Below are 24861 nucleotides of genomic sequence, written 5' to 3' on the forward strand. Positions count from 1 at the left end.
CCTACAGCTTCACCATTTACACCTCCTTTGGCAAACATAACTTTGTATCACATGATGTAAGTACCATCTTTGTAGTATTTCATGGATTCTAGCTGCTGAGTCATTGCAAGGACATCCTGAAATCCTGTACTGAGTCCAGACATGTGTTGAAAATAAGCTTCCTTCTCAACTTGGACACTTAGGTTGTTTATGCCAGCATCTTTCAGAATCGCTGTAACCTGAATAGAGTAGTATGGTTAACATTAGTATTACACTTGATATGCATCCCACAGTAACTTGCAGTATTCTGGCTCTGAAATACTGTAGATTAAAAAAAAAAATATCATAAAGAATTCAATTTTCTGGAAAGCGAAGACTAGCTTCAGAGGGTATGCTTTTGTAACTTCTGCATAATGGGTAATTCTCAGTGTCTTGCATAAGGAGATAATGTCTTTTTATGGAAAAGAAAAACTCAAGGCAGATAGGTATTAGTCAGCCAGTTATAAACACACGATTAGCATCCAGATATCCCTAGTGTTTACTGCCTGTTTTGCAGCATGAAATCCACCTCCTCTTCCTTTTCCCACAGCAGATGTAGTGCCACTTTCAACAGTGAGAAAAAACATCCCCACATTTTTTTGTTGTTGTGATTTTGGCAGATGTTTTAGGAAACAACTTTTTATGCAGCTAATTCCAAGCTAGCAGGCAAGGGGAAGTACAGCATTAGAGACCAGCTCTGAGACATAAATTAATAGCTACAAAAATGATCACAAACAGCAGCTTCAAACTTCAGTCTATGACTGAAAAAGGTCTACAGAGTAAGAAATTAAGACATTAGGGTCTAAAACCCTTGCAACTTACCTGCTGTATAATTCTTTGTTCCCGCACGACATCCTTCTTTCCCGCATGACATCCTTCTCTCTAAACTAGAGAGGCATGGGTTTGATGGACGGACCACTCGGTGGATAAGGAGTTGGCTGGATGGCCGCACTCAGAGAGTGGTGGTTAACGGCTCAATGTCCATGTGGAGACCGGTCACGAGTGGCGTCCCTCAGGGGTCCATGTTGGGCCCAGCCCTGTTCAACATCCTTGTCGGCAACATGGACAGTAGGATAGAGTGCACCCTCAGCAAGTTCGCCGACGACACCAAGTTGTGTGGTGCCGTCGACACGCTGGAAGGGAGGGATGCCATCCAGAGGGACCTTGACAGGCTGGAGAGGTGGGCCTGTGCCAACCTCATGAAGTTCAACCAGGCCAAGTGCAAGGTCCTGCACCTGGGTCATGACAATCCCAGGCACAAATACAGGCTGGGCGGGAAATGGATTGAGAGCAGCCCTGAGGAGAAGGACTTGGGAGTGCTGGTGGACGAGAAGCTTAACATGAGCAGGCAATGTGCCCTTGCGGCCCAGAAGGCCAACCGCATCCTGGGCTGCATCAAGAGAAGCGTGGCCAGCAGGTCGAGGGAGGTGATTCTCCCCCTCTACTCTGCCCTGGTGAGACCCCACCTGGAGTACTGTGTCCAGTTCTGGAGCCCCCAGCACAAGAAGGACATGGACCAGTTGGAGAAGGTCCGGAGGAGGGCCACGAAGATGATCAGAGGGCTGGAGCACCTCTCTTATGAGGACAGGCTGAGAGAGTTGGGGCTGTTCAGCCTGCAGAAGAGGAGGCTCCGGGGAGACCTGATAGTGGTCTTCCAGTACCTCAAGGGGGCCTACAGGAAAGATGGGGAGAGGCTGTTCAGTAGGGCCTGTTGCGATAGGGCAAGGAGTAATGGTTTTAAAATAGAGGGGGGTAGATTTAGATTGGATATTAGGAAAAAAATTTTTTACAATGCGAGTTGTAGAACACTGGAACAGGTTGCCCAGAGAGGTGGTGGAAGCCCCATCCCTGGAAACGTTCAAGGCCAGGTTGGATGAGGCTCTGAGCAACCTGGTCTAGTTGGGGATGTCCCTGCTCCTTGCAGGGGGGTTGGACTAGATGATCTTTGAAGGTCCCTTCCAACTCTAACCATTCTATGATTCTATATCTGATACTACTTGCACATATATTGTACCTGCCACAACAGGTGACACCAAAAATGAGGATCTCTGTAGGATATGACTCCCTCTGTTTTCTGAATCTGTAAAGAAATTACATTACTGACAATTAATTTAAGAATACATGTTAAACTTGTGTATGTACATGGATATTGGTGGTAAATATTTCACAGGGAAACAAAGCTGTATAGCAAAGCAGCTTTCCAGCTAAGCTGTATACAGAAATCTATAGTATTGAAAGGTCACCTTACTACTACTGTCAAAGACTAGAAGCTAAAAGTTAAAATAAATTAAAAACCCAGCAGAGTGAAATGCTAAAGAGGATGAGAAAAAACTGATTTAGTATACAGATCACAGTAACACCAATGGACAGACAAACCAGAAAGTTGGCAGGGCATTTAACCATTTCTAGGGCACCTCACTATTCAGGATAAGCAGCTATTTAGTTATCATAGCTGGACTTAATTCAGAGACATAATATCTTCCCATAATATATAATTTTTTGAAATTGATCTTTGTACTGGGTCTGGCTGAGATGGACTGATCTCTTTTCACAACAGTTGGTGAGGTGCTATGGTTTGGATTTGTGCCTAAACCAGTTTTGATAATGCACCAATGTTTTGGCTATTGCTGAACAATGCTTGGGCACTGTCAAGGCTTTCTCTCTCACTCTGCCCTCACCTCAGCAGGTAGGGTGGGGGCAGCTGGGACAGCTGACCCAAGTTGGCCAGAGGGATATTGCATGCCATGCTCGGCAATAAAAACTGGGGTACAGAAAGAAGGGGGTTTTTAGCTTCCAAGGTGGCTGTTGCTTGGAGACTGTCTGGGCATCAGTCTGCTTCTGGGAGATGGTGCACTGTTTTGGGTTTGTTTTTTTTTTCAGCTCTCTCCTTCACCTCTTAAATTGCCTTTATATTACTCCCAGATTTTTCTTGCTTTTGCTCTTCCTGTTATCTCCCCTGTCACAGTGGCAGGGGTGGTAATAAAGGGGGGAGCGAGCAAGTGGCTGTGTGGATGCCGGGCTGCTGTCTGAGGTCAACCTATAGCAAGCATATTGTTTTATTGTGATGTATTTTTTAAAATGCTTTTCTTATTATCTTTTAATGAATTGCTCTTTGACTGTTTTCAAAAAGTATTTTCTTCTTCCTCAGTCTCCCAGAATTGCTGTCTTCCCTCATCAAAAAGTGAAACCCCACTCTGCCTCACTTTCCTTTCACTACACAAGTCTCTCCCAGCCGATTTCCTTTTTTTTTTTTTTTCTCACACAGACAAGAACACATCTCCTCCTCTACTAATTGACAGGACACCATCAGAATAGTCTTCCTTGCTGACTCTAGTTGACAGCATCCTCAAAGATCATGTAACTAGTTCTTTGATAGAGAGCACTTCTCCACACTGAGGTCTGCATTACAATTCTGGGCAGGAACTTCAAATGAGCCAACAGTAAAGACTTAAGTACCACCTCAAAGTAGATATCCTACTGTGGCAGACAGGAAGAGAATGGACTAGAATTGTCGTAGTTCAGCCCGGATCAGGACCAGACTACGCAGTCTCTCTCTCACTCCCCCCACCCTCCGAGAGAACAGGGAGAGATAATATAAAGAAAAACAGCTCGAGGTTTGAGATAAGGACAGGGAGAAATCCTTAAAGTCACCGTCACGGGCAAAACAGACTCAACTTGGGGAAAACTATTCATTTATTACTAAAAACAGCAGGAGAATGAGACAGAGAACAAGATAACCTCCCTACACCCCTCCCTCTTCCCAAGCTTAACATTATCTCTACTACCTCCCCTCCCGAGCGGCACAGGGGGAAGAGGGAATGGGGGTTGCGGTCAGTTCATCACACGTTGTTTCATGCCGCTGCTTCATGGTTGGGGGAAGAACTCCTCGCATTCCTCCCCTGCTCCATCGTGGGGTCCCACCCATACGCCACAGTCCTTCCTGAAACTGCTCCGGCATGGGTCATCTCTTCCACGGAGTTCAGTAGTCTCTCCGGAACGGCTGTCCCAGCGGGCCCTCCACGGGCCACAGCTGCCTTCAGGCATCCACCTCCCCCGGTACAGGGTCCTTCACGGGCTCCAAGTGGATCTCTGCTCCTCCGTGGACCTCCATGGGTCTGCAGGGGGACAACCTGCTCCACCATGGTCGTCACCACAGGCTGCAGGGGAATCTTGGCATTACTCCTCCCCCTCCTTCTGAACTGACTTTGGTGTCTGCAGCCGTTCCTCACAACAGGCTGGCAGATGTCTCTCAGGATCTTTTTTACATCTTATTCACTTCTCATCTCCTCTCCAATTCTTGCAGCCAGGCCGGACCGAGTCAGGCCCAGTTGGCTGCCTAGCAAGAGGCCAGAGGGTGAGGCCTGCAAGGCCCATGAGGCCTGCGCCTCCCCCTCTCCGCCTCTGCCCCCGCTCAGCTTCTTCACATCTTCTCTTCCCTCTTTTTTTTTTTTCCTGTTTTCCCCTTCTTAAATACGTTATCGCAGAGGCGTTATCATGGGACATTCTGCTTCCAATTGGCTCGGCCTTGGCCAGCAGCAGGTCTGCCCTAGGCCCAGCCGAGTCCACTAAACAAAGGGGAGCGACTTCTAGCAGTTTCCTACAGAAGCTACTACCTTAGGCCCCCCCTCACTAAACAAAACCATGACAAGAATGAAAATGTAATTAGAAAAAACGGCTTTACTTTTGCTATCTCACCTACTGTGAACCAGCATGCCCTTCACGATATGGACGAATAAGAAAACCTGCAATTACAGGCTCAAGATATAATCCTGTAGCCTGAACTGTACACATCAGGTTTAAAGAGGCCATAAGCTTTTGGCAATTGTTACATTACTTTCTTAGTACTAAGTACTTAGTACTAAGTACCTTTTCCATACTGTTACTATACTTGTCTGAAATCATGAGCCACCCAAAAAAGCAAAAAATAGTACAAGTTTTTTTAGTTGCAAAACAGTAGAACTCCTAATCCTCTCATATCTCTGCAAAATAGATTTAAAACAACTTGAGACATGAAGCTGTCTAAAACAACAGAAGCTGTCAAGACTGAACTCCTTGAGTTTAATAATTACTAAAATTAATTATTAAATTAATTATTTAATTAATTGTTAAAACCAGTTGTAACTTTTCATGTTTGTATATGAAAACATTTAGAATTGTAGTTCTAAAGGAGCATGCAGATCTTTCTCCTGTTCTGGAGGTATCCTCAACAAAAGCACTTGACAGGCATCTTTCAATAGTGGGATAACACTGAGAAAAATCAACGTAGCAATAAAAAGAGAGCAGAGTGGATCAGCTATGAGCCATCCAAATTGCGGAATAAATATCGTAGATATGATAACACCAACACTGCCAAGAGTGTCTGCTAACACATGCAGAAACACACCTGAAAACAAAATAAACTGAGTGATTAAGTTGAACAGTTCTGTTTAAAATGTATGTATATGTTCAACAGTGGAAACACAGAAGGGTTTATTAAATATAATAAACACCCCTCAAGCTAAACAGAGGCAATTATCTGCCTAACACAGTATAAAATTAAGCAAAACATTTAGCTTTTCTAATGTTAAATTACAAATCAATGTAAAAAAATAAATACTCTACAGTGCAATAGGCAGGTATTCGCAGATTAAACCAAACATGAATAGTCTTTAAATTGTTAGTGGATTTCGTACTATATAGCATAATCATTTAATTTTGTGTAGGACTGATCCTTAACAGACGATAAATAGATCAGTGTAAATGTACTGGTCTGCTAATGTGGGCAGATATTAATGTACCATTTGGTTTTTGTATGCCAACTCTGCTCCAGTTTTGTAAGATTGTCTATCTGCTACTGCTGGGAATTTTATACTTTATACTGTTTTAATGGTGGGTAACATTCTCAATGTACACAGAAAAATAAATCTCTAACCATTTGTAAGACTAGTGCCAGTTAAGCATCAGAATTTTAAAGAATATTGAAATAGCTAAGAGTATGGGCAGGCCTCACAAAAATGCCAGAAAACAGAATAGCCAACTGAATTAGGATGTAAAACAACAAATGAAATACAAGACTATTAGCTAAAATGCTTATGCTCTGACAAGCTTACAGAAAAAAATTCATTCCTTTATAGATTTTTTTTTATAAACCAGGCAGTTGGTAAATAACTACTTTCTAACTACTAGGCAAAAAATTCTAAGTAGTAGCTATGCTGAAATTTTATATACATTGCCCTTCTCAGTTAGCTTCTGATTTTAGATTTGAAAAAAAAAAAAAGAAAGTTTCATCTTTACCGCCTTATCTTTTGAATCACAAATAGAAGCATATTCTAGATTGCTGGTCTGCATTTGTTCTTCTGCTTCTTATCCCCTCCCCCAGTGTTTTTACAACCAGCTGTTATATGATACCTAGAAGCATGGTAATATCTTTATAGAGAAGACCTTGTACTTTCATTTCCAGACAAAACTTTGAAACAAGGACTTTAAGCTTATTCGATAAGGTTTACAATTACCATTTATTAATGTTAGTGAAGACTGTAGGCTAATGCTTTTTATTGGTTCTTAGGTATTGCCCACATCTAAGAAAGCCATGCAAAGAAACATTTCAAGTTATGTTTCTTCAAGTTAAACTCATTAATGAAGAAATAGTTTGAGAAATTCAGGTATACCACATTAAATGGCTGTCAGATCACTCCTGGAGAGAGATTTTAAGAATGATGCATAGCACTGGGTCTGATTCTGAAAATCTTCAAAATCTGCTGGAAATCACATACATCATGTAAGATTCAACAACCTGTACTTGCTTCTCATGTTGGTATTCATGCCTCCTCCAGAAGACCCATGGGACTGTCCCTGGCTGTGCCCATGGCTGTGGCTGTGCCCGTGGAAGTGACAACCTCCCCGAAAAGCCCCATGGGAGTGAGCGTGGCTAAAGGCACAGATACCAACAAGGTTTATGATCAGCCCTCCAGAGACTGGCTGTGAGAGGGAGAAAAGTCTTTAACATCACTGTATCTTGCCAGGTCTTCAAGTTTATTTCCTAGAAGACGGTAATCAGAAACACTGTGCATCTAATTAAGAAAAATCATGGAAGCTTTAACTTCAACTGAAGGATTATTCTAATATGGATTCCCCATCATATTCCTTTCAACACACAAGCTGGTTTCAAAGGAATTTTCTTCCTCCCTCAAAAAAATTCAGTTCTCCCCAACCTTCCCAAAAACCCCACCCAATAATCACCACCAAAATGCAAAACCTAGTATCTACAAATCAGGACAAGACAGCAAATTTAATTTTAAAAAGGGGTGTTTTATTTTGTTTACTTTCAAAAATAGATAAAGTGGTTTGAATACAAGCTTTGCTTTAATTGGTAAAAAAAAAAATTATATTGTATCTAGGATGCACACTTTTTATCTGTCTGCTTTTTTTTCTACTCTTCTCTTGCATAAGAGTAATTCCAACTAATAAAGGAGTTAAGCAAGTCCTACTTGGGGGCTATTAGACCTTTCCTTGGCTATGCAGACTGTGCTCACTCATGTAGAGGGGGTAACTCCTTCCACCCCCAAGAAACATAATCAGTAGTTGAAATAGAGCAAATATAAAAGATTAAAAAGGAAAAAAAAAAAATCAGGCCTCAAGTTCCAGCAATGCATATTTTTAATTGTGTCTACATAAAAATCTTTTACACTTTGTTACTGAGAGCAGGAGAGCACCAATTCGTGTGTGTGTGAGAGAGAGAGAAAACAAGTGAAGCTGGAAATGTGGTAAGTGACAGCTTGGATTTGCAGAATTTCATAATAAAAAAAAATAGTTTGAAGAAAATGAACTATTGCATTTGAAAGAAAGAGATGGAAGCTTGAAAATTTAAGTGGAGAGCCCCTCAAGAAGCTGTGGGAGGTAGAGAGACACAGCTGTAGTTAAGATTAGCTATGCGCAGCTTCATGATTGTTTATGCCATAGTAACACACTCAGCATAATGTTATGAATTCTGGCTGATTTTTGAGGTTCCTCAGAGACTAATACAAAATCTTTTGTGTAGTAAATTGACATTGGTATACATAACAGCACAACTAAATTTAGTCTTGTACAGATTATTCCCTTACTATGTTTTATTGTAGAAAGACCACCATCTAAAGAGATTAGAGCTGTAACATCTCAGAAAAAAATTCAATTTAACTGTTATAATTAAATTATATTCACCTCTATATATTTTTGCATTTTAAAATTAGATGTGGTTTGTATTTTAAAATTAGAATATGTTAAAAAGTCAAGGTACAGTTTAGATCACTTGAGTATGCAACTTTAGTTTCCTTAACTTTTTATTTTAATTAAGATGAACATAATTGAACCATTAACTGCCAAACAATATTCAAACAGAATGACAAAATTTACAGTTAGTATGTTTGTATCTATGTCTGGAGGATCTACCACTCTGGCCACCGATTCCATGAAGACAAAGAAAGCAATTACCATCAGAAAGAGGCCATTAATAAATCCAGAGAGAATTTCTACACGTCCATACCTGAAAGGATACATATGTACCTTTGAGAGTGAAGAATGAGTACTCTGAATAAATTTCAAAGCTATAATAAAGTTATGATACATTTAATACAGCATTAACATTTATTTGATTTTTTCTTCAGTGCTACAAAATTATGCCTTAATTTCTGTATAATTTATTTCTGACCACCAGGTAGCTAGTTTGCAATTGTCCAAACACCAATAGTATAAAGCTATAATAAAATAAGTATTTTCATATATATAGGGCACATTCAGGGTTTCAAACTGCTAAACTGCTATGCAGTTCAACCATACACATTTTGATTATGTCAGCAGAACTGAAATCCTCATGTAAACACTGACTTTCAATATATTTTTGTTTGACATACATACATAGATAGAGTGAGGCAATTTCTAAATAGCATTCACAGTTATAACGTTTTATTTGTAGAGATAAATGCAAATTACATTTTAGACACTTTTTCACAGGGGGGAATAGCATGAATACAAATGGAACAGAAGACAAAGCAAAAAACCCACAGAAGCATGCACCATTAAAATATCCCAAACATACCTTTATAACAGGGCATTTTGAAAATGAGCAAGTAGAATAATTTTCAGATAGTCCTTAAAGATTCTAATATACATAACCCATAGGAAAATATGCAAGTTGCTTTCCATCTTGTCATCAGAGCTGCAAAAAGCCCCATCACTAATGCAAAACAATCAAAAAGCATGTTAAATCCATCAGAAATAAGACCAAGGCTATTGGTCCATACTCCATAAAAAAACTCCCCAAAAGTGAAAGCCTAAAACAAGAGAGTTTCAATATTTCCTTGAAGATTAACTTATAATTTAATGTCTTGGTAGCTAGCAGGAAACTTTTTCCATGGGACACTTCATAATCTTAAAAGGTATTGTTCAAAGTGTTTCTAGACCATTTTCTCTCTCCTCCAACGAAAAAAAAAGTTAGCAACACATTCCAAGTCTACGAAGAGATATTTTTGAACCTACCCTCCCAAAAGCCTTAGACCTAAGAAAACAACCTACAGGAGTAAATTCAAGTTTTCTTTTAGAATTTTAAACTAACGTTGTGCAGAGAAGATTTTAAGCATTTTGTCATTAAACAATGTAACAACTGTGATCTGATCTATTCTTAGTGTAAAAGCAATGCTATCTATACATCTGTTCTGTAAAACTTAGAAATCTTAGAAATTAGCTTTGAGAAGGGTACACAAGGTAACATTTTTAATACATACATTTTCCCTGTACGATTTACTACTATTAATTGGTCTGCCTATAAACGTTCTTTCCCATCTTTCATATTCCATAATGGAATTCCTTAAAGTTATGGATACTTCAAGTTTCTCCCCCTATTTTCTTTGATAATTGCCAAGGAACGAAGGGAGATCTCTGCAAAAGAGGTTATATCAATCTTTCTTACTGTATGATCTTTTCCTATTCAAGAAAGAGAGAAGCTAGAAATAAAACCAGTCTACTCCAAAATGACACTAATTGATCCCACACTTATTATTTTGTTGTCCCCATCCTTGAAGGCCTTATTAGTTTCAGCTGGTAACATTGAGATACCAGTATCTGCTGGTAACATTGAGATACCTCAACCTTAAACATACCATTATACAAATATTTACTTACTGGTATAAATTACACATAGAATCAGTGTCACACTGTGACAACAAATCAAAGTGACCTGCCACTTACTGTAAGATTAGCATAAGAATATTCTATTTTCACATTCCATCTAATGAAACTACTCTATCAAGGGTCACTTTAAAAACAATCAATCATGGGAACCTTTTAAAGAATAACTCTTCTTACTGTACTATGCATGTACTACTGTGATTTGGTTTGGAAAAAAAAAAAAAACAAACCATGCACTTACCAGATTTAGGCACAAGAAATAGAAGCTCTGCCTAGAATCATACTCCTCAAGGATTTGTTTCAGTGACTCCTTAACAAACTCGGGTAATGACTGAGAGCTCTGCTCCAATGCATCACCCATGAAGTTATAGAGAGGAGTGCCTTCAGGGAAATAGCCAATAAGGGTACCCTTCTGCCCTTTCCTGGAGGGGGAGGACAAGCTGCAAGGAAAGTATTGAAGTTTTTTGTTGCTGTTTCTAAGCTTCACAGCTATTTTATAATGTGTTTTATCTGCAATCAAAGCTTACAAGAAATCTGCAGGCAGCAAAGTGTCAATTTCATCTTGAGGTTTATCATTAGATTTCATTGCTATGTAAAATTAGATCATCGCTTCCACAACAGAGTAGATCTATTACATTTTTTTTGTAGACAGACAGTAAAAGAGCACAAAGTTCATGCCCTTTTTATTCAAAAGAATCCACAAAAGCTCATCCAAAAGAATTCTGCACACATCCATTTTCTGATTGGCTTCCCAGTCACACAGACAATAGATTTTATTAAAAGACAAATAAGAACATGTACATAAAATGAAGAAGACAGCACTCACTACCACCCCTCCAGAAAGAACATGCTCTGTGCTTTCATGGTGTGGTGGCTTGTTCATAGCTTGAAGCTGGTCTGTTATTGGATGTGTCCAAAAGTTGCCAAAAAGCAATGCACTAATGAAAATAAGAAAGGATCCATATCAAGCACATGTGGAAGCTTCCATCTTGACAGAGCATATGGACTCCACATAGAAATCCAGGATCACAACAAAAAAAGATTACTGTTACAAAAGGCATGATGAGAGAAGACCAAGACTCTACTTTGCTCTGCAACAAAAAATACATTTCAAACAGGATTGTTCACCATTAAATGTGACTGTATATACAATATTAAATCCATTTCACTTTCAGCGATCCATCAAAACATAAATACTTTTATAGTTTAAATTTATCATATAAAACCAACATTCCAGCTACAGAAAGACACATATACCTAATGTGCACTACAGTACCTTATTTAAAGTACTTCCATGTGCTTAAAAGCAATGCCATATGCAATGGTCTACTCTCCCTCAGCACGCAGGCAAACCAAACATGTATTTAAATTAAAATAATCCACTCCTTAAGAATAAAAGAGCCCTCTATTTATACAGTCATTAATACTTGTGCAATGTTAGTATGTGACTCCAGAATATAATACCTGAGCTAGAAAGATGAAATAAAGTTATCACACAAAAGAGGAAATTAATGTATCACACATATATGTTGGGGGCGACGAGTATCAGAAGCCATGAGAATGAGAAACAAGAAGCCTTGGGAATGAGAAACAGGGGACTTCATGAGAGAAGAAAACAAGATAAAGGACACCTAGTGGTAGTTGGGCAATCGGAGGGTATGTAAGCACATAAGCTGTAACAATAAATGATTTTCGCTTAGCATGCGGCGGGGCTCCGTGACTACGTTACCACAGATATACATCAAAATATAGAGGAAAACTTTCAAACAGAACTTACTACAAAAATAAAGAAGGAAACTCTGGTAATTTTAAAGATATTTTAAAGGAAAGATTTAAATTGCACTTCACAAGCAGAATCATTAGAAAAAATTATTTATTTTTATACTTACTATCTTACCTCTGTTGTCAGAGGGATGACAATGATCCACGGGGATAACAGAAGGACAGAAACAAGATGAGACAAAGCTTGAAGATGCTTGGCTCCACCTACATCTACAGACAGTTTTCGGGACGCCATGTGAAAACCAACCTTGCAGCACAATGCCAGTACCAGAAGCAGTACTCCTCCCTGGAAACAGAGGGATCCTGTTAGCATTTCTTAAGAGACAAATACCTCTGTCATAGTTCAGCCCCGATCGGGACCAGACTACGCAGTCTCTCTCTCACTCCCCCCACCCTCCAAGGGAATAGGGAGAGATAATGTTAGAAAAACCGCTCGAGGTTTGAGATAAGGATAGGGAGAAATCCTTAAAGTTACCGTTACGGGCAGAACAGACTCGACTTGGGGAAAACTATTCATTTATTACTAAAAACAAAGCAGGATAATGAGACAGAGAACAAGATAACCTCCCTCCACCCCTCCCTCTTCCCAAGCTTAACATTATCTCCCCTCTCCAAGGTCATGTTCTCACAGCTGTGTGAGATGATGGCAGGTGGCTGTGATGGTCTTCTGATGGGGGGCTTGCCACGCAGCTCCCTCAGGCAGTGTCTTTTATAGTCTAATCCCTGCCTCCAGTTCTGCCCCTTGAAGCGTCTGGTTCCAGAAAGTTCTGAGTCCTCTGCGCAGGTGGCAAAGCGGGTGCTAATGTGAGGAGTAGTCGGAAGCCCCCTCCTCAGATGAACGCTGTGTGACCTCTGGCCATATTTGGCAAGTCGTTAACAGGGGCTTGGGGAGCTGCACATCCCCCATGCAGCCTCCACCTTCCCTATGCAGACTGCAGACTGCACCCTGTGCCACAGCCACAACAATGTTTGAGACATTAACTCTTTCAGTCCCTGACACCTGCAACCTGACCACTTTTCCCAACCCTGCTCAAGTGATAACCATCAGTGATAGGTGTGTCTGGTTGGCATCTGGCTCAAAGTGGATTCTGGGGAGACAGATAACAACACAATATCAAGGGCTAATTTATGGTAACGTGCCCACCTAACCACAGTGCTGGTCAATGTCCAACTCAAGTCAAATTTGGCAGAAACTAACATCTACAGGCACTGTGCAAATATGACTATGAGTCAATTCTCTTACTCCATAAATAGTGAGCAGCCCAAGAGCCCTTTGAGTTCTCCTGCATGGCAGTGAGCTGCACGTTGAGATCTCCCCTTGAGCAGAGACACCTCTCAAAGTTACTCCTTGAGGCTGAGAGATTCCTTGCCACAACAGATCCTCATTAAGTGACTAATAGCATGCTAAACTTTGAAATCTTAGCTAAGTGATATAAAGGATTGATTGTGCACATATAATCCTTTAGATATAAACTGTTGATCAAGCCTGGAACTAGGATTTGATCCAGTCGCACCTAGACTCCTCTCTTAGGAGAAGTTTAGAAAGCAAGGGGGTCCTTTTTGAATCTCATGACTCAACAGGAGGGTCTCCTTGACAGTTTTGTGTGACCCTGTCCTCTATGCAGTAAATAATCCAGTGTACCTTGCCATCAAATCTTGTTAAATCAGTCACATTTACCATTTACTATCAAACTTTGTTAACTCACTCTTTTGTATCAATAAAGTATATTGTTACTTCTCTCTTATGAGTGAAGTGCATCACTCCATCTGCAACACTTTGTGACTACACTGTTCTTTTATAATTTAACTTAATTCAATGTTAAAATGCTCCTTTCTATAAAACTAATTATAACAGGGGCACATTAGGCTTGAAGAACACAGGCAGATTTGTTTAATTAGTTTATCAATGTAAGCACATCAAACTCCATTAGTTATTGACCAAAACTTACTTTCGTTCTGTGGTAATCTGTGAACTGTTTGTTCATCAAACTTTGTCAGAACAATGGAAATTTACATGAAGTATGCAAGGTCAGCCACAAGCATCCGGTTATGTAAACATGGCATGCAGGATTGCATGAGAGACTTGAGAAAGAAGGGGGGGTGGGGGCTCATGAAGACGAGGAGTCGGTGACGTGAGGAAGACAAGGAGCCTTCATCCCCACGACCACCAGGAGGCTGAGGAAGGCAGCAAATGACCCCCTAGCAACAAGCCGCGCAGACGCAGAGTGCACCACTAAAGGAGACACGTATACCGGAAGACGAAGGGTATAAAACCAGTGACTTTCGGGAAGTGAGCACGCGCCGCTGGTGGAGCAGGAGACTCCCCAGCCGCCCAGCGCTGTTTTGCTTACTTGTCACTTGCTTTAATAAATCAAATTTTGGAATTGGCCAGTCTCTGTCATTTAATTGGACAGGTAAACTATAACAATTTTGGTGCCGTGACTCGGATGAAGGCAATCTGGCCTGAGGTCCTTGGCAGGGGAGGCGCCCCACTGGATAAGCGGCCCTTGTCAGGGTGCTTCTACGCCAAATCCTTTACTGACGAACCTCAAATTTGACAGTAAGCAAATAAAACCGGTGACCCCATAATATTTGTGCACGAAGCCCGAACGAAGACGCAGGACGCGTGAGTATAGGCCGGTTAACCGTTTGGTTGGGGTTGGGTATCCTGAAGCATGCTTGTGTGAGACATCCACCGGACTCAGTAGTCTACCGGGCGAAGTGAGCGCGGACCCTCAGTAGTGTGGTTCCCAAACCCCGCGAGGGGCTGGGCCACGAACCAGGGGAAGTGAGTGTGTGAGTGAAAGAAGGCGCTTCAGAAGATGGGACAGAGGAAAAGCAAGCCCTCTGATCCCATGGGTGGTTCTGAGGTTCAGATTAGGCTCCCACAGATACCACCGGATAGTCCGTTAGGCTTAATGATTAAACATTGAGATGATTACCCCTCTAGGCGGGGTAAGGATAAAGTAAAAATGATTCACTATTGCATGGAAGTTTGGGGTGGTAAACAAATTAGAGGGGACCATCTATATTGGCCTGTATTTGGGTCCTTTGAAGACTGGATTTGCCAGGCCCTAAACATCTATGTACACTCAAAGGAACCTTTTAGTTTGGAAGAAAGTGAATATGCCCATTTATGGATTGGGTCAGAGACCAGAGTGAATCTATATCCTTTAAAGGAGAAGAAGGAAGGGGCTAGGAGAAAGAAACAGAAGGACGAGGAAGGGGTTCCTACCTCGCCTCCCCCTTATATTCCACCACCCCCTCCTCCGCAGCCTTTGGTGCCCCCCCCACCGGTGGCGCCAGGGTATGAGAATGACTCAGCTCCAAGTTCCCCTGAAGAAGATAGGGTAGTAACCCGTAGCCAAACCAGATGGAGGGAGGAGTGGACAGAGTTATACCCCCTTAGAGAAATTGCGATGGGGGGACCTCAACCTGGCGTGGGGTATGTATCCGTCCCACTTAACTCAGGGGACGTGAGAGAATTTAAAAAAGAGATGGGGAGTTTCTTGGAAGACCCCCTAGGGGTCTCGGAAAGATTGGATCAGTTCCTAGGTCCTAATATATATACCTGGGATGAGCTACAAGCAATTTTGAATATTTTATTTACGTCTGAAGAGAGAGATATGATGAGACGAGCTGGAATGAGGATATGGGACCATCAACATCAAGGAGGTCCGGCAGCAGATATAAAGTGGCCAACCCAGAAACCTAATTGGAATAATCAGAACGAAGTTGATAGAGGCCACATGTCCGATTTACAGATAATAATTATACAGGGAATTAAAGAAGCTGTTCCTTGAGGACAAAACATTAACAAAGCATTTAATGAACAGCAAAAGAAAGATGAAACCCCTACAGAATGGTTAGAAAGACTAGGGAAGAGTTTACAATTGTACTCCGGGTTAGATCCAACCACTGATTTGGGGCAAGCATTATTGAAAACTCAGTTTGTGGCTAAGTCATGGATCGATATCCGGAAGAAATTAGAAAAGATGGAAGACTGGCAGCAAAGGGGATTAGATGAGTTACTCCGGGAGGTGCAGAAGGTTTATGTTCGGAGAGAGGAAGAAACTCAGAAGAAACAAGCTAGGCTTTTGGTTGCAGCAGTAAGGGAAGGACAGAGAGGTCCTCCGCCCAGACGGAATACAACCTTAACCCATCGGGACCCTCTGGAAAGGAAAGTAGGGACCAGGGAAGGGAGAAGGAAACGAGGACCTGTTTCTATTGTGGGAAGATGGGACATATTAAGAAGGATTGTAGGAAGAGGATGATGGATGAGAGAATATTTAAAGAAGATTAGAGGGGTCAGGGGCTCTATCTGCTGGGGACCTGGGAGAAAACTGAGCCCTTGATAAAATTAAAAGTGGGTCCCCAGCGACAAGAAATAGAGTTCCTAGTGGACTCTGGAGCAGAAAGATCTACTGTTCAAAAATTGCCCCGGGGGTGTAAGATATCCTCGGAGAAAGTAGAAGTTATTGGAGCAAAAGGGGAGCCTTTTGGGGTTCCCGTAATAAAAAATGTGGTTCTGGAAAGTGATTCTAAATTTGGGGTGGGGTCCTTGCTGTTAGTGCCTGAGGCGGACTATAACTTATTAGGCAGAGATTTAATGATAGAATTAGGGATTAGCTTAGAAGTCATAAAAAATGAACTAAGAATTAAATTGTGTCCTTTACGGACAGTTGATGAGGGAAGAATAAACCCTGAGGTATGGTACACTCCGGAGACCATTGGACATCGCAATACACAATATACAACCTGGAGATAAAGTTTTAATCAGGTCATGGAAGGAGTCCTCATTAACTCCCCGCTGGGAAGGGCCTTATCTTGTTTTACTCATTACAGAAACCGCCATTCGGACTGCTGAAAGAGGGTGGACTCATGCCAGCCTAGTGAAAGGACCCATCTCTGAGGAGCAGTGGGAGAGCTCTGGAGATCCAGAAACTCTAAAATTAAAGCTGCGTAAGAAAAAGGCTAATGAACTGGATTAAAACTAACACTATATTCTGCCCTAGGAAGGATTGTATTTGTTATCCTTTTGTTTGTATGAAATGCAATTTATGTAAGGAGAATTGGTGGGATCACTGTAGCGAGGACTTTCTCTTATGGGATCACTGTAAACAGTGTTATAAAAAGGAAAGAAAAGTAACTCAACAAGCTTTAAGGTTGTTGGTGGCCACTGGATGAATAATTAAGTGGACCCAAGCCTGGTGGGAAATTTTGGCACTCGGTATTAACCCAGAAAAGGGGTGTATGCATCCAAACGAACCTCGAGAATACTACCACCCAGAGATTGTACAAGTAATTTGTAGAACTACAGTGCCTAACATTCCTTGTATACGACCTCAAGTTAAAGCAAAAAAACTGGGAGGCCTATGAGAAGCAAAAAGAGAAACAAGAGCATTCTCCTGAAGAATACGTTTGCTGCCGAGAAGATGGTACACCTCGCTGCACTAGGCAAAAGTGTAGGCGAAGGAGGCAGAGATGTAAAGAAGTGGAGGCTGAAAAAGAGACGCTCAAGGGGGATGTATAACAATGATCAACATAACTCACCCCCGAGGCCCCAGGCCTTATTGCTTGAGGTAAAAGGGACACAACCAAATTATATAGGTTAAAAAGGGAAGTTTAAATTAGAAACAAGAACCCACCAGTCCTCCCCAGCATTGGATATTTATTTGCTTTAATCTGTGTAAACTTAGTACAAGCGGAGGATAACCCCCATCAACCTTTTAAATTGACCCTACTCCGATTTGAAGATCAACAGGTTATTGCAACCCAAACAACACCGGGAGGACCAAGCTTTAATGCCACTCTATGCCAGCTTGTCCCGAGATCCCGATGCTGGGAGTACCTGGGATTTTATATGTGCCCCAGCTCGAATCCTGGGAAAGGTTATTGTAACTCCCCTAATCAGTATTATTGCAGTTATTGGGGTTGTGAGACCATAGCCCCTAGTTGGATACCGGGTAGTGGTATAGACAAATACCTGAAGGTCCAATGGGGTCCATACGGGTGCCGTCCACCACAAGGGTGGAAAGGACGTGGAAACTGCCTAGGGTATAAACTGAAGGGTATAAAACCAGTGACTTTCGGGAAGTGAGCACGCGCCGCTGGTGGAGCAGGAGACTCCCCGGCCGCCCAGCGCTGTTTTGCTTACTTGTCGCTTGCTTTAATAAATCAAATTTTGGAATTGGCCAGTCCCTGTCATTTAATTGGACAGGTAAACTATAATAGTTCTATACCATCAATTATTTATTAGGTCACTTTTTGTATCCTTACCATCCATGACACGATGCACATAACCAAGTTGAGGTCAGTCTGTACTTACAAAAACAAAAATCACAAGGTACTGAGAGAAGGAGTTAAAGAAAGTTTAGTAGATATGGCATTGATTAATTATTGCTGTGCACACTAAGGAATCAAGTTGATAAATAGTGCTTAATGTTTTGCTAACCACTTGCTTAATGATTTGTTAACCATTGTGCAAACTATCTGAAGCAGAAAGTCTTGCAATTCTTCACGAAAGACAGTTCCTGGTAAGGACTAGGGGGTCGCTTCAAGAACCAGCTAAAACTGACCCTGCAGCTTGAATAAAAGCCAAGGGATAACTGAGTTTGCACAAGAACAAAAGGTTACTAGCGGTGACGAAGAGGAGTCACCTGCCTTCATCCCCACAACTCCGGACGACCACCACCAGGAGGCACTGCGCAAGCCCAGATGGGAGGAGTTTATGAAAATGACCCCTTGGAACTAATTTTAATACAAAGCGGGGATAGGTCATGCATATGTATAGGCGTATTGTGAAACTTTATGTATATGTAACACTTGGCTATATAAATTCAAAGTGAGTTGCCGCGTCAGGTGCGCACGGTTTTGGTGGGACTACCTCCCCGTGCTGCCCAGCGCTGAATAAACATACCTACTTTACAATCTTACAGATTGTGGAGTCCGTTTTCCACACGTCAGTACTTCTATAAGCAATAAGATGCCCTTTGTTTCTCTTAAGAGAAATGAACATGTTCTACTGCTTCTTCACCTCCATTTCTCTGTATCAGAGCATTCAGCTCTGATTAAAAAAAAAACCAACACCACAGCAGCCATTTCCAGGCAGGAAAGTAACTCAGATAAACTGATGTATTTTATGCTACTGCATTGTAGCATAAAGTACGGACAAATTTCTGTAAGTATTCTTAAGGACAGAGAAAAATTTGGCAAAACTTGCTTCAGAAAACAGTATCAGGATCAATGTACTAAGAATCTGACTTAACCCAGTAATCTCTTACAATTTCAAAAGTAACCTAAGAACTAGATCACTATAAAAGTTTCTGAGACCCAGAAGTACTAACTAGATAGCTGTAAGTATAGCTATAGTATGACCTAAACTTGTCACCTAACTAACCTTGATAAAGAAGATAAATGAGTCAGCTAGTTTTTCTGATCACCCTGATCTCTTTTCAGTTTAACAGTCTCCTCCCACATGTATATGTTAACACAAAACATGGAAAAATAAACAACAAGAGAACTTTAACCACAGCATAGAGGAAAGCAAATGAATTCACATAACTGTCTGTTAGGGGCAACGCATTTCAGAAGCCATGGGATTGAGAAATAAGGGACTTTTTAAGAGAAGGAAAGCAAGATTGAGGACACCTGGTGGTGGGAAAAAGATAAGGGACACCTGGTGGTGGTTAGAGGATCTATGGGTATAAAAGCACAGAAATGGTAAGAGGAGTTGGCTCTTTGTGTAGCATGCAGTAGAGTTTAAGACTATGCTCTAAGTAACTGAACTATATACTGACAACTGATGCCTAAACAGGTAGAATTGAACCAATCTGTTGCTAGAGAACTACAGGTTTGAAGCCTGCACAGCAAATTCATTATCTCAAATAATGGAGGTAACCAATCAGGAATTATGAAAAGCATGGTATCAAAGTTTACTACCAGTAAACCTTACTATCAAAGGTTTACTACCAGCATGGTGTGTAATGTCTGAGAATAATGTGCAGAAAGGAATTGTGACAGCACCTGTTATCCTGTCTGCTCCTCCATTTGAGACTGATGGTGAGTTGGAAAATTCCTTTGATCCAGGCCTAAAAAAGAAACCAGTTTTTTTCCCCACTCTGCCCTGATAATTTGCAAAGAGGTTGCTCTTCAGCTAATTTAGTAGCTCTGGTGATGACCACAGAATTGGTCAATTGGTGGAAAGATATTCAAAAGCAAGCTGCTATGGAAAGGGACATAGAATTGTTGAAGGCTCTGGCCATGCCCGTGATACTGCAGCCCAATGGCCCCCCTCAGTGGGAAGGGTTTCAATTTGGGCTAGTGAAAGAACAACAACTCCTATCATCAGAGTGTTTTTATCAACATTCCTCACATACAAAACCCAAAGCTACTGAGAGGAAAATTAACTCCATCCCCGCTGAAATCAGGACAGTATTCACCCCTTATTCCATACTATTTACTTCATTCTTATACATATACACACAGCTTGCTTATACTTGTCTAGGAAACTTCATTTCCTCCAGACTATAATCTGTTAATTCGTCTGTTTGCACTGCCTATCCGTCTCCACTTAAAGATCTTATAACACTGCGCCTTGCACGGCAATAATACCAACCTGGATGTATCACTTGTTCTAATGGGGTTGACCTGTGACACTGCATACACAAAAACACTAAGCTATAGTACAAATATAAATCAGCTGGAATAAGCTTACGTCCACATCAACAACGCTGAAAAGTAACAAAAGTATGACACTGTCAACAAAAAGGACACACAACCACACAAAAAAAGTATGACACGGTCAACACAAAGGACACACACACAAACATGCCACCTCTATCATGATGAATCAAAGCTCCAAAGACTGAGGGCTCCTTGCCCCCCACCCACATGGGACAGCGCACTCTTGGACAGCATGCACTCCACTGACCAAGCCCCGTCCACTCGCTCCTTACTTCCCACTCCCTGGGTCATTTGTGCTACAGGAATCCCATCCTCGTCGCCAATTTATGTAACCGGTTCGTAGGATTCCTATGCACAAAGCTCACCCAACATATGATATTTAAAAGCACAACAGTATTTATAGCTCTGTTATAGCCTTGCATAAGCAGTTACAGTTCCTAGCATAAACAGTTACCAGCGCATTGTTTTCCCTTTGTGAGAGTCTTACCACCCTGACTAAGCCGGAGACACCGCCGAACAGGAGGATGATGATCAGCGGGGTCAGAGCAGAGAAGGGAGGTAGGCACAGCACATTCAGGGCATCCCCTGTTGTTCGTAGAGTGTGCTCTGGGTCCTTTCTCTCTCTTTCTGCTCTGAGACGCCTCTGTTTATACCCTCAGCAGATGCAGTGGAAGAGTACTGACCAGGTGTTGATGCACGCGTGGCCAGCACATGCAGCAAGGCCTGCCAAGTATGTGCCCTGCTGGCTAACAGCGGTTCCTGGATAGCAGCAACATCCTGCTCAATAACAACCCTCCTAGCTCCCCTCTCCAAGGTCACATTCTCACAGCTGTGTGCAGCTTGTAATTTCCCACAGTGGCCCTACATGGACCATCACTGAAATCCCTCACACAGTGGAGGGAAGTGAGAGAGAGACTGCGTAGTCTGGTCCCGATCGGGGCTGAACTACGAGACCTTGGCCTCCAAGTCTTTCATAACCTTTTAATTCACTTATCTTTAATTGCACCACACCATATTTCTTCACAAGTCTTTCAAAATTGTTCTATAAATGAATCACAAGATACACACACAGCATCTCATCTCCCTTAGATCACACTTGCTTTGTGCACAGTTAACCAGTCTCTCTAACACTTGATTTATTTTTATATTAATACTGTCTCAACTACTCCATATATTTTTTTTTCCTGTTTTAGTGTTCAATACAGCCACTTTTGCAACAAGACTAAGCTAACAACAACTCAATCAGCCAGGTCAATACCACACAGTAAGATTTTGATACTCAGTTATTCATCCCACCAATTATAATGGGACTATACTACTGAGAAGTATCAGAATCTGCATCTCCAAATACAAGTGACTAATGTAAAGGAAAGACTGTGGAAAGAAAAAGAAGCAGCAACAAAATACAGATCTCAAAAGTGAGCAAGAAACGGCTTGTATACAAAGCATTATGAACATCCAGAACAGTGATGACAGAATACTTTATGACAATTTTAATGAGACTTTTTAGATCATGCATTACAGCAAAGTTCTTATCAGCTGTACAAGCTGAATCTTGTATGGTTTGGCTTGCTGTACTGAAGTTGCTTATACTTAATCAGGATGTAAAAATTACAGTGCTACTTCAGTTCCAATATGGGGTGGGGATGTTGAACATTTTTGGTTTTGATTTAGGCTTGGACTAGCTCTGAGCTAGTGAAATTCTTACTTACAAAACTTAGATAAATATTAACTTACTAAAATATAAGTTATTTACCTTGTGATCCGCAACACCTAGGAAAGCAATGATTGTATACAGAACATGGGTAAGAGCACTGTCATGATGACCCTCAGTGTGGTGGTTTAGCCCGAGTCACCACACAGTTTCTCGCTCACCCTCACCCTACCCAGCGGGACAGGGGAGAGAAATTGGGAAGAAAGGAAAACTCGTGGGTTGAGATAAAAACAGTTTACTAAAATAATAAAAACTAAAAAAATAACAGAACATAAGGATATTCATATATACAAAATATACAAAATGAACAATGTACGATTTCTCACCACCCGATGTCCGAATGACCGACGCAGCCTGAGCAGCAGTCATGAGAACGACACCGAGCAGCAAGCAAACGGGGGAGAGCAAGCCAGCAAGGTAGAGGGAACGATGCCAGCAAGCAAGAGAGAAGAAAAGGATGCCAAGGGTGCATGCCAAAATGGATGCCTGAATGGAATGGATGCCCCCTCCCATAGGCAACCCCCACTTATATACTGAGCATGACGTTTATGGCATGGAATACTCTCTTTGGCCAGTTTGGGTCAATTATTCTGTCTGTCTTTTGCCCAGCTTCCTGCATCTGCATGTTAACGAGACTTTAACGAGACTTGGAAAGCCAGACAGTGTCCTTGGTCTCATTAACAACAACTCGTATTGTCAGAGTGTTTTTATCAACATTCTTCACATAGGAAATTCAAAACACACTGGCTACTGAGAGAAGAATTAACTCCATCCCTGCCGAAACCAGAACACTCAGCTAAATAAAAAAAAAAAAAGAATTTAATTTTATTTTTTTTAAACCAAATAATAGGTAGAGGTAGCAGAAGATCACAGAAAGCAGAAGTAAGCAAACTCAACAGCATTAAAAATGAGATCAATTTTCACTTAAGCACTAAAACAATGAGGTGTCTAAAATATGGTCTATATCTTTCCAGTTTCTAAGTATTTAAACTTTAGAAAACAAAGAGCAATTGACAAGCACAATGGAGCAAATATTAAAATAATGATAACTTCTGGGAAAAATACTAGAGGGCATTTTAACAATTAATTTACTCACTGAAAACTCAATGGATTAATCAATACTATTCCTGAATATACCATTTGCATCTGTAATTCCGTGTTTTCATCCTTCCTTGAGAAAGTTTACTTTCACCTTGTTCGTTTTTAATGTCCATCCTTATATGTAATACTTTTTGACAGTATAATTCACTATGATGAGATGACCTGTTGAAAACTTGCTTCAGAATCACTTCCAATTTACTCAGTGGCTTTGAAAGCGCATTAGCCAGTTTCCATTTGCAGCTTAAAGTCCATTGTTGTTGGAGCTACTGCAGGCTACTTTTCACATCCCTTTTCAGCCTAGAAGATGAACTGAGATTACTGCATTTGCAAAAGCACAAAACAATCTTTAAGCCACTCTCCATGATATTTGAGAAGTCATGGCAGACAGGTGAAGTCCTGGGACACTGGAAAAAGGGAAACATTGCACCCATTTTTAAAGAGGGTAGAAAGCAGGACATTGTGAACTACCAACCTGTCAGCCTCACCTCTGTGCCTGGGAAGAACACGGAACAGATCCTCCTAGAAGCTATGCAAAGGCACATGGAGGACAGGGAGGTGAGGACGTGAGGTCCTGATCCATAATTCTGCATAATCGCTTTCCTCCTAACTAAAAGGTTCCTTTAAGTTAACATATATATCTAAAGCCTGGCAGATCCAGTCTTCAAAGGATCCAAAAACAGGCCAAAAGACATGTGGTTTTAAAGGTTCCTTCGGCCATTCAATCATACAGTATTGAATCAATTTTAATTTACTTTTTCCTTTTCTGGGGCCCCTTTCATCCCAATTCCTAATCATTATTCCTAATGGACTTTCTACCGGTATGTCTGGTAATTTGCTCCCTTTCTCCTGGTCCTTGGTCTTCGATTTTGTGTGACCCACCTAGGAATTTTGCTGTGGCAATTCCTACAGCCCTTGGTTACCGGTAAGAGTGTCTTGCAGGGGGTTTAGGACCTATCACCCACCCACGACTCCTATAGGAATTGCTTCGGTCCTTCACCGGCCAAGTCCCTCGCGGGAGATTGGAACCGCGGTTAGAAGACCTCCACACTCGCTTCGGAACCAGGTTCCGTCTCACTCACACTCTTACACACACAGGCAACCGACTTCCACCCAACCAAACAGTATACGCTTCGTTCGGATCCAACCGAACGGTGCTCCGTCATCTTCGTTTGGATCTTTGTGCACAGAATTACGGGCAAAACAAACTGCTGCAGCCGGCAAGGGAGCTCATAAAAATCAAATTCTTTGCTTGCTTCTATTCGGGTTCAGGATGGTGTCAGTCCCGACCCGACCTGACCAGGAGCCACTAATCAAACAAAAAAAAAACGGTGGGGCGCCCCTCCTAGATCAAGTCAGAATTCAGGAACTAAGACCATCCCAGACGAGCCCCCAATTTGTTATAAATGAGTTGAGTCCCAAAA

At 41.5% G+C, this 24861-nt stretch overlaps 1 protein-coding gene across 1 annotated transcript; it reads right to left on the minus strand.

Annotated features, from left to right (window-relative positions):
- LOC147596538 (proton-coupled zinc antiporter SLC30A5-like) lies at window positions 1-24603 on the minus strand. The gene is given in 14 exon segments (XM_086769408.1): window positions 1-218; window positions 841-876; window positions 2013-2044; window positions 2047-2102; window positions 5179-5401; window positions 6801-6975; window positions 8389-8518; window positions 9148-9305; window positions 10400-10598; window positions 10944-11197; window positions 11199-11249; window positions 12056-12226; window positions 22382-22453; window positions 24586-24603. Coding segments are annotated over 14 exon segments (1746 nt in total). The 3' UTR covers window positions 1-47.
- Window positions 24604-24861: the final 258 nt, after the last annotated feature.

This window comes from Chlamydotis macqueenii, chromosome W, assembly GCF_036417535.1.
Source record: "Chlamydotis macqueenii isolate bChlMac1 chromosome W, bChlMac1.mat, whole genome shotgun sequence".
In the NCBI taxonomy this organism is placed as follows: Eukaryota; Metazoa; Chordata; class Aves; order Otidiformes; family Otididae; genus Chlamydotis; species Chlamydotis macqueenii.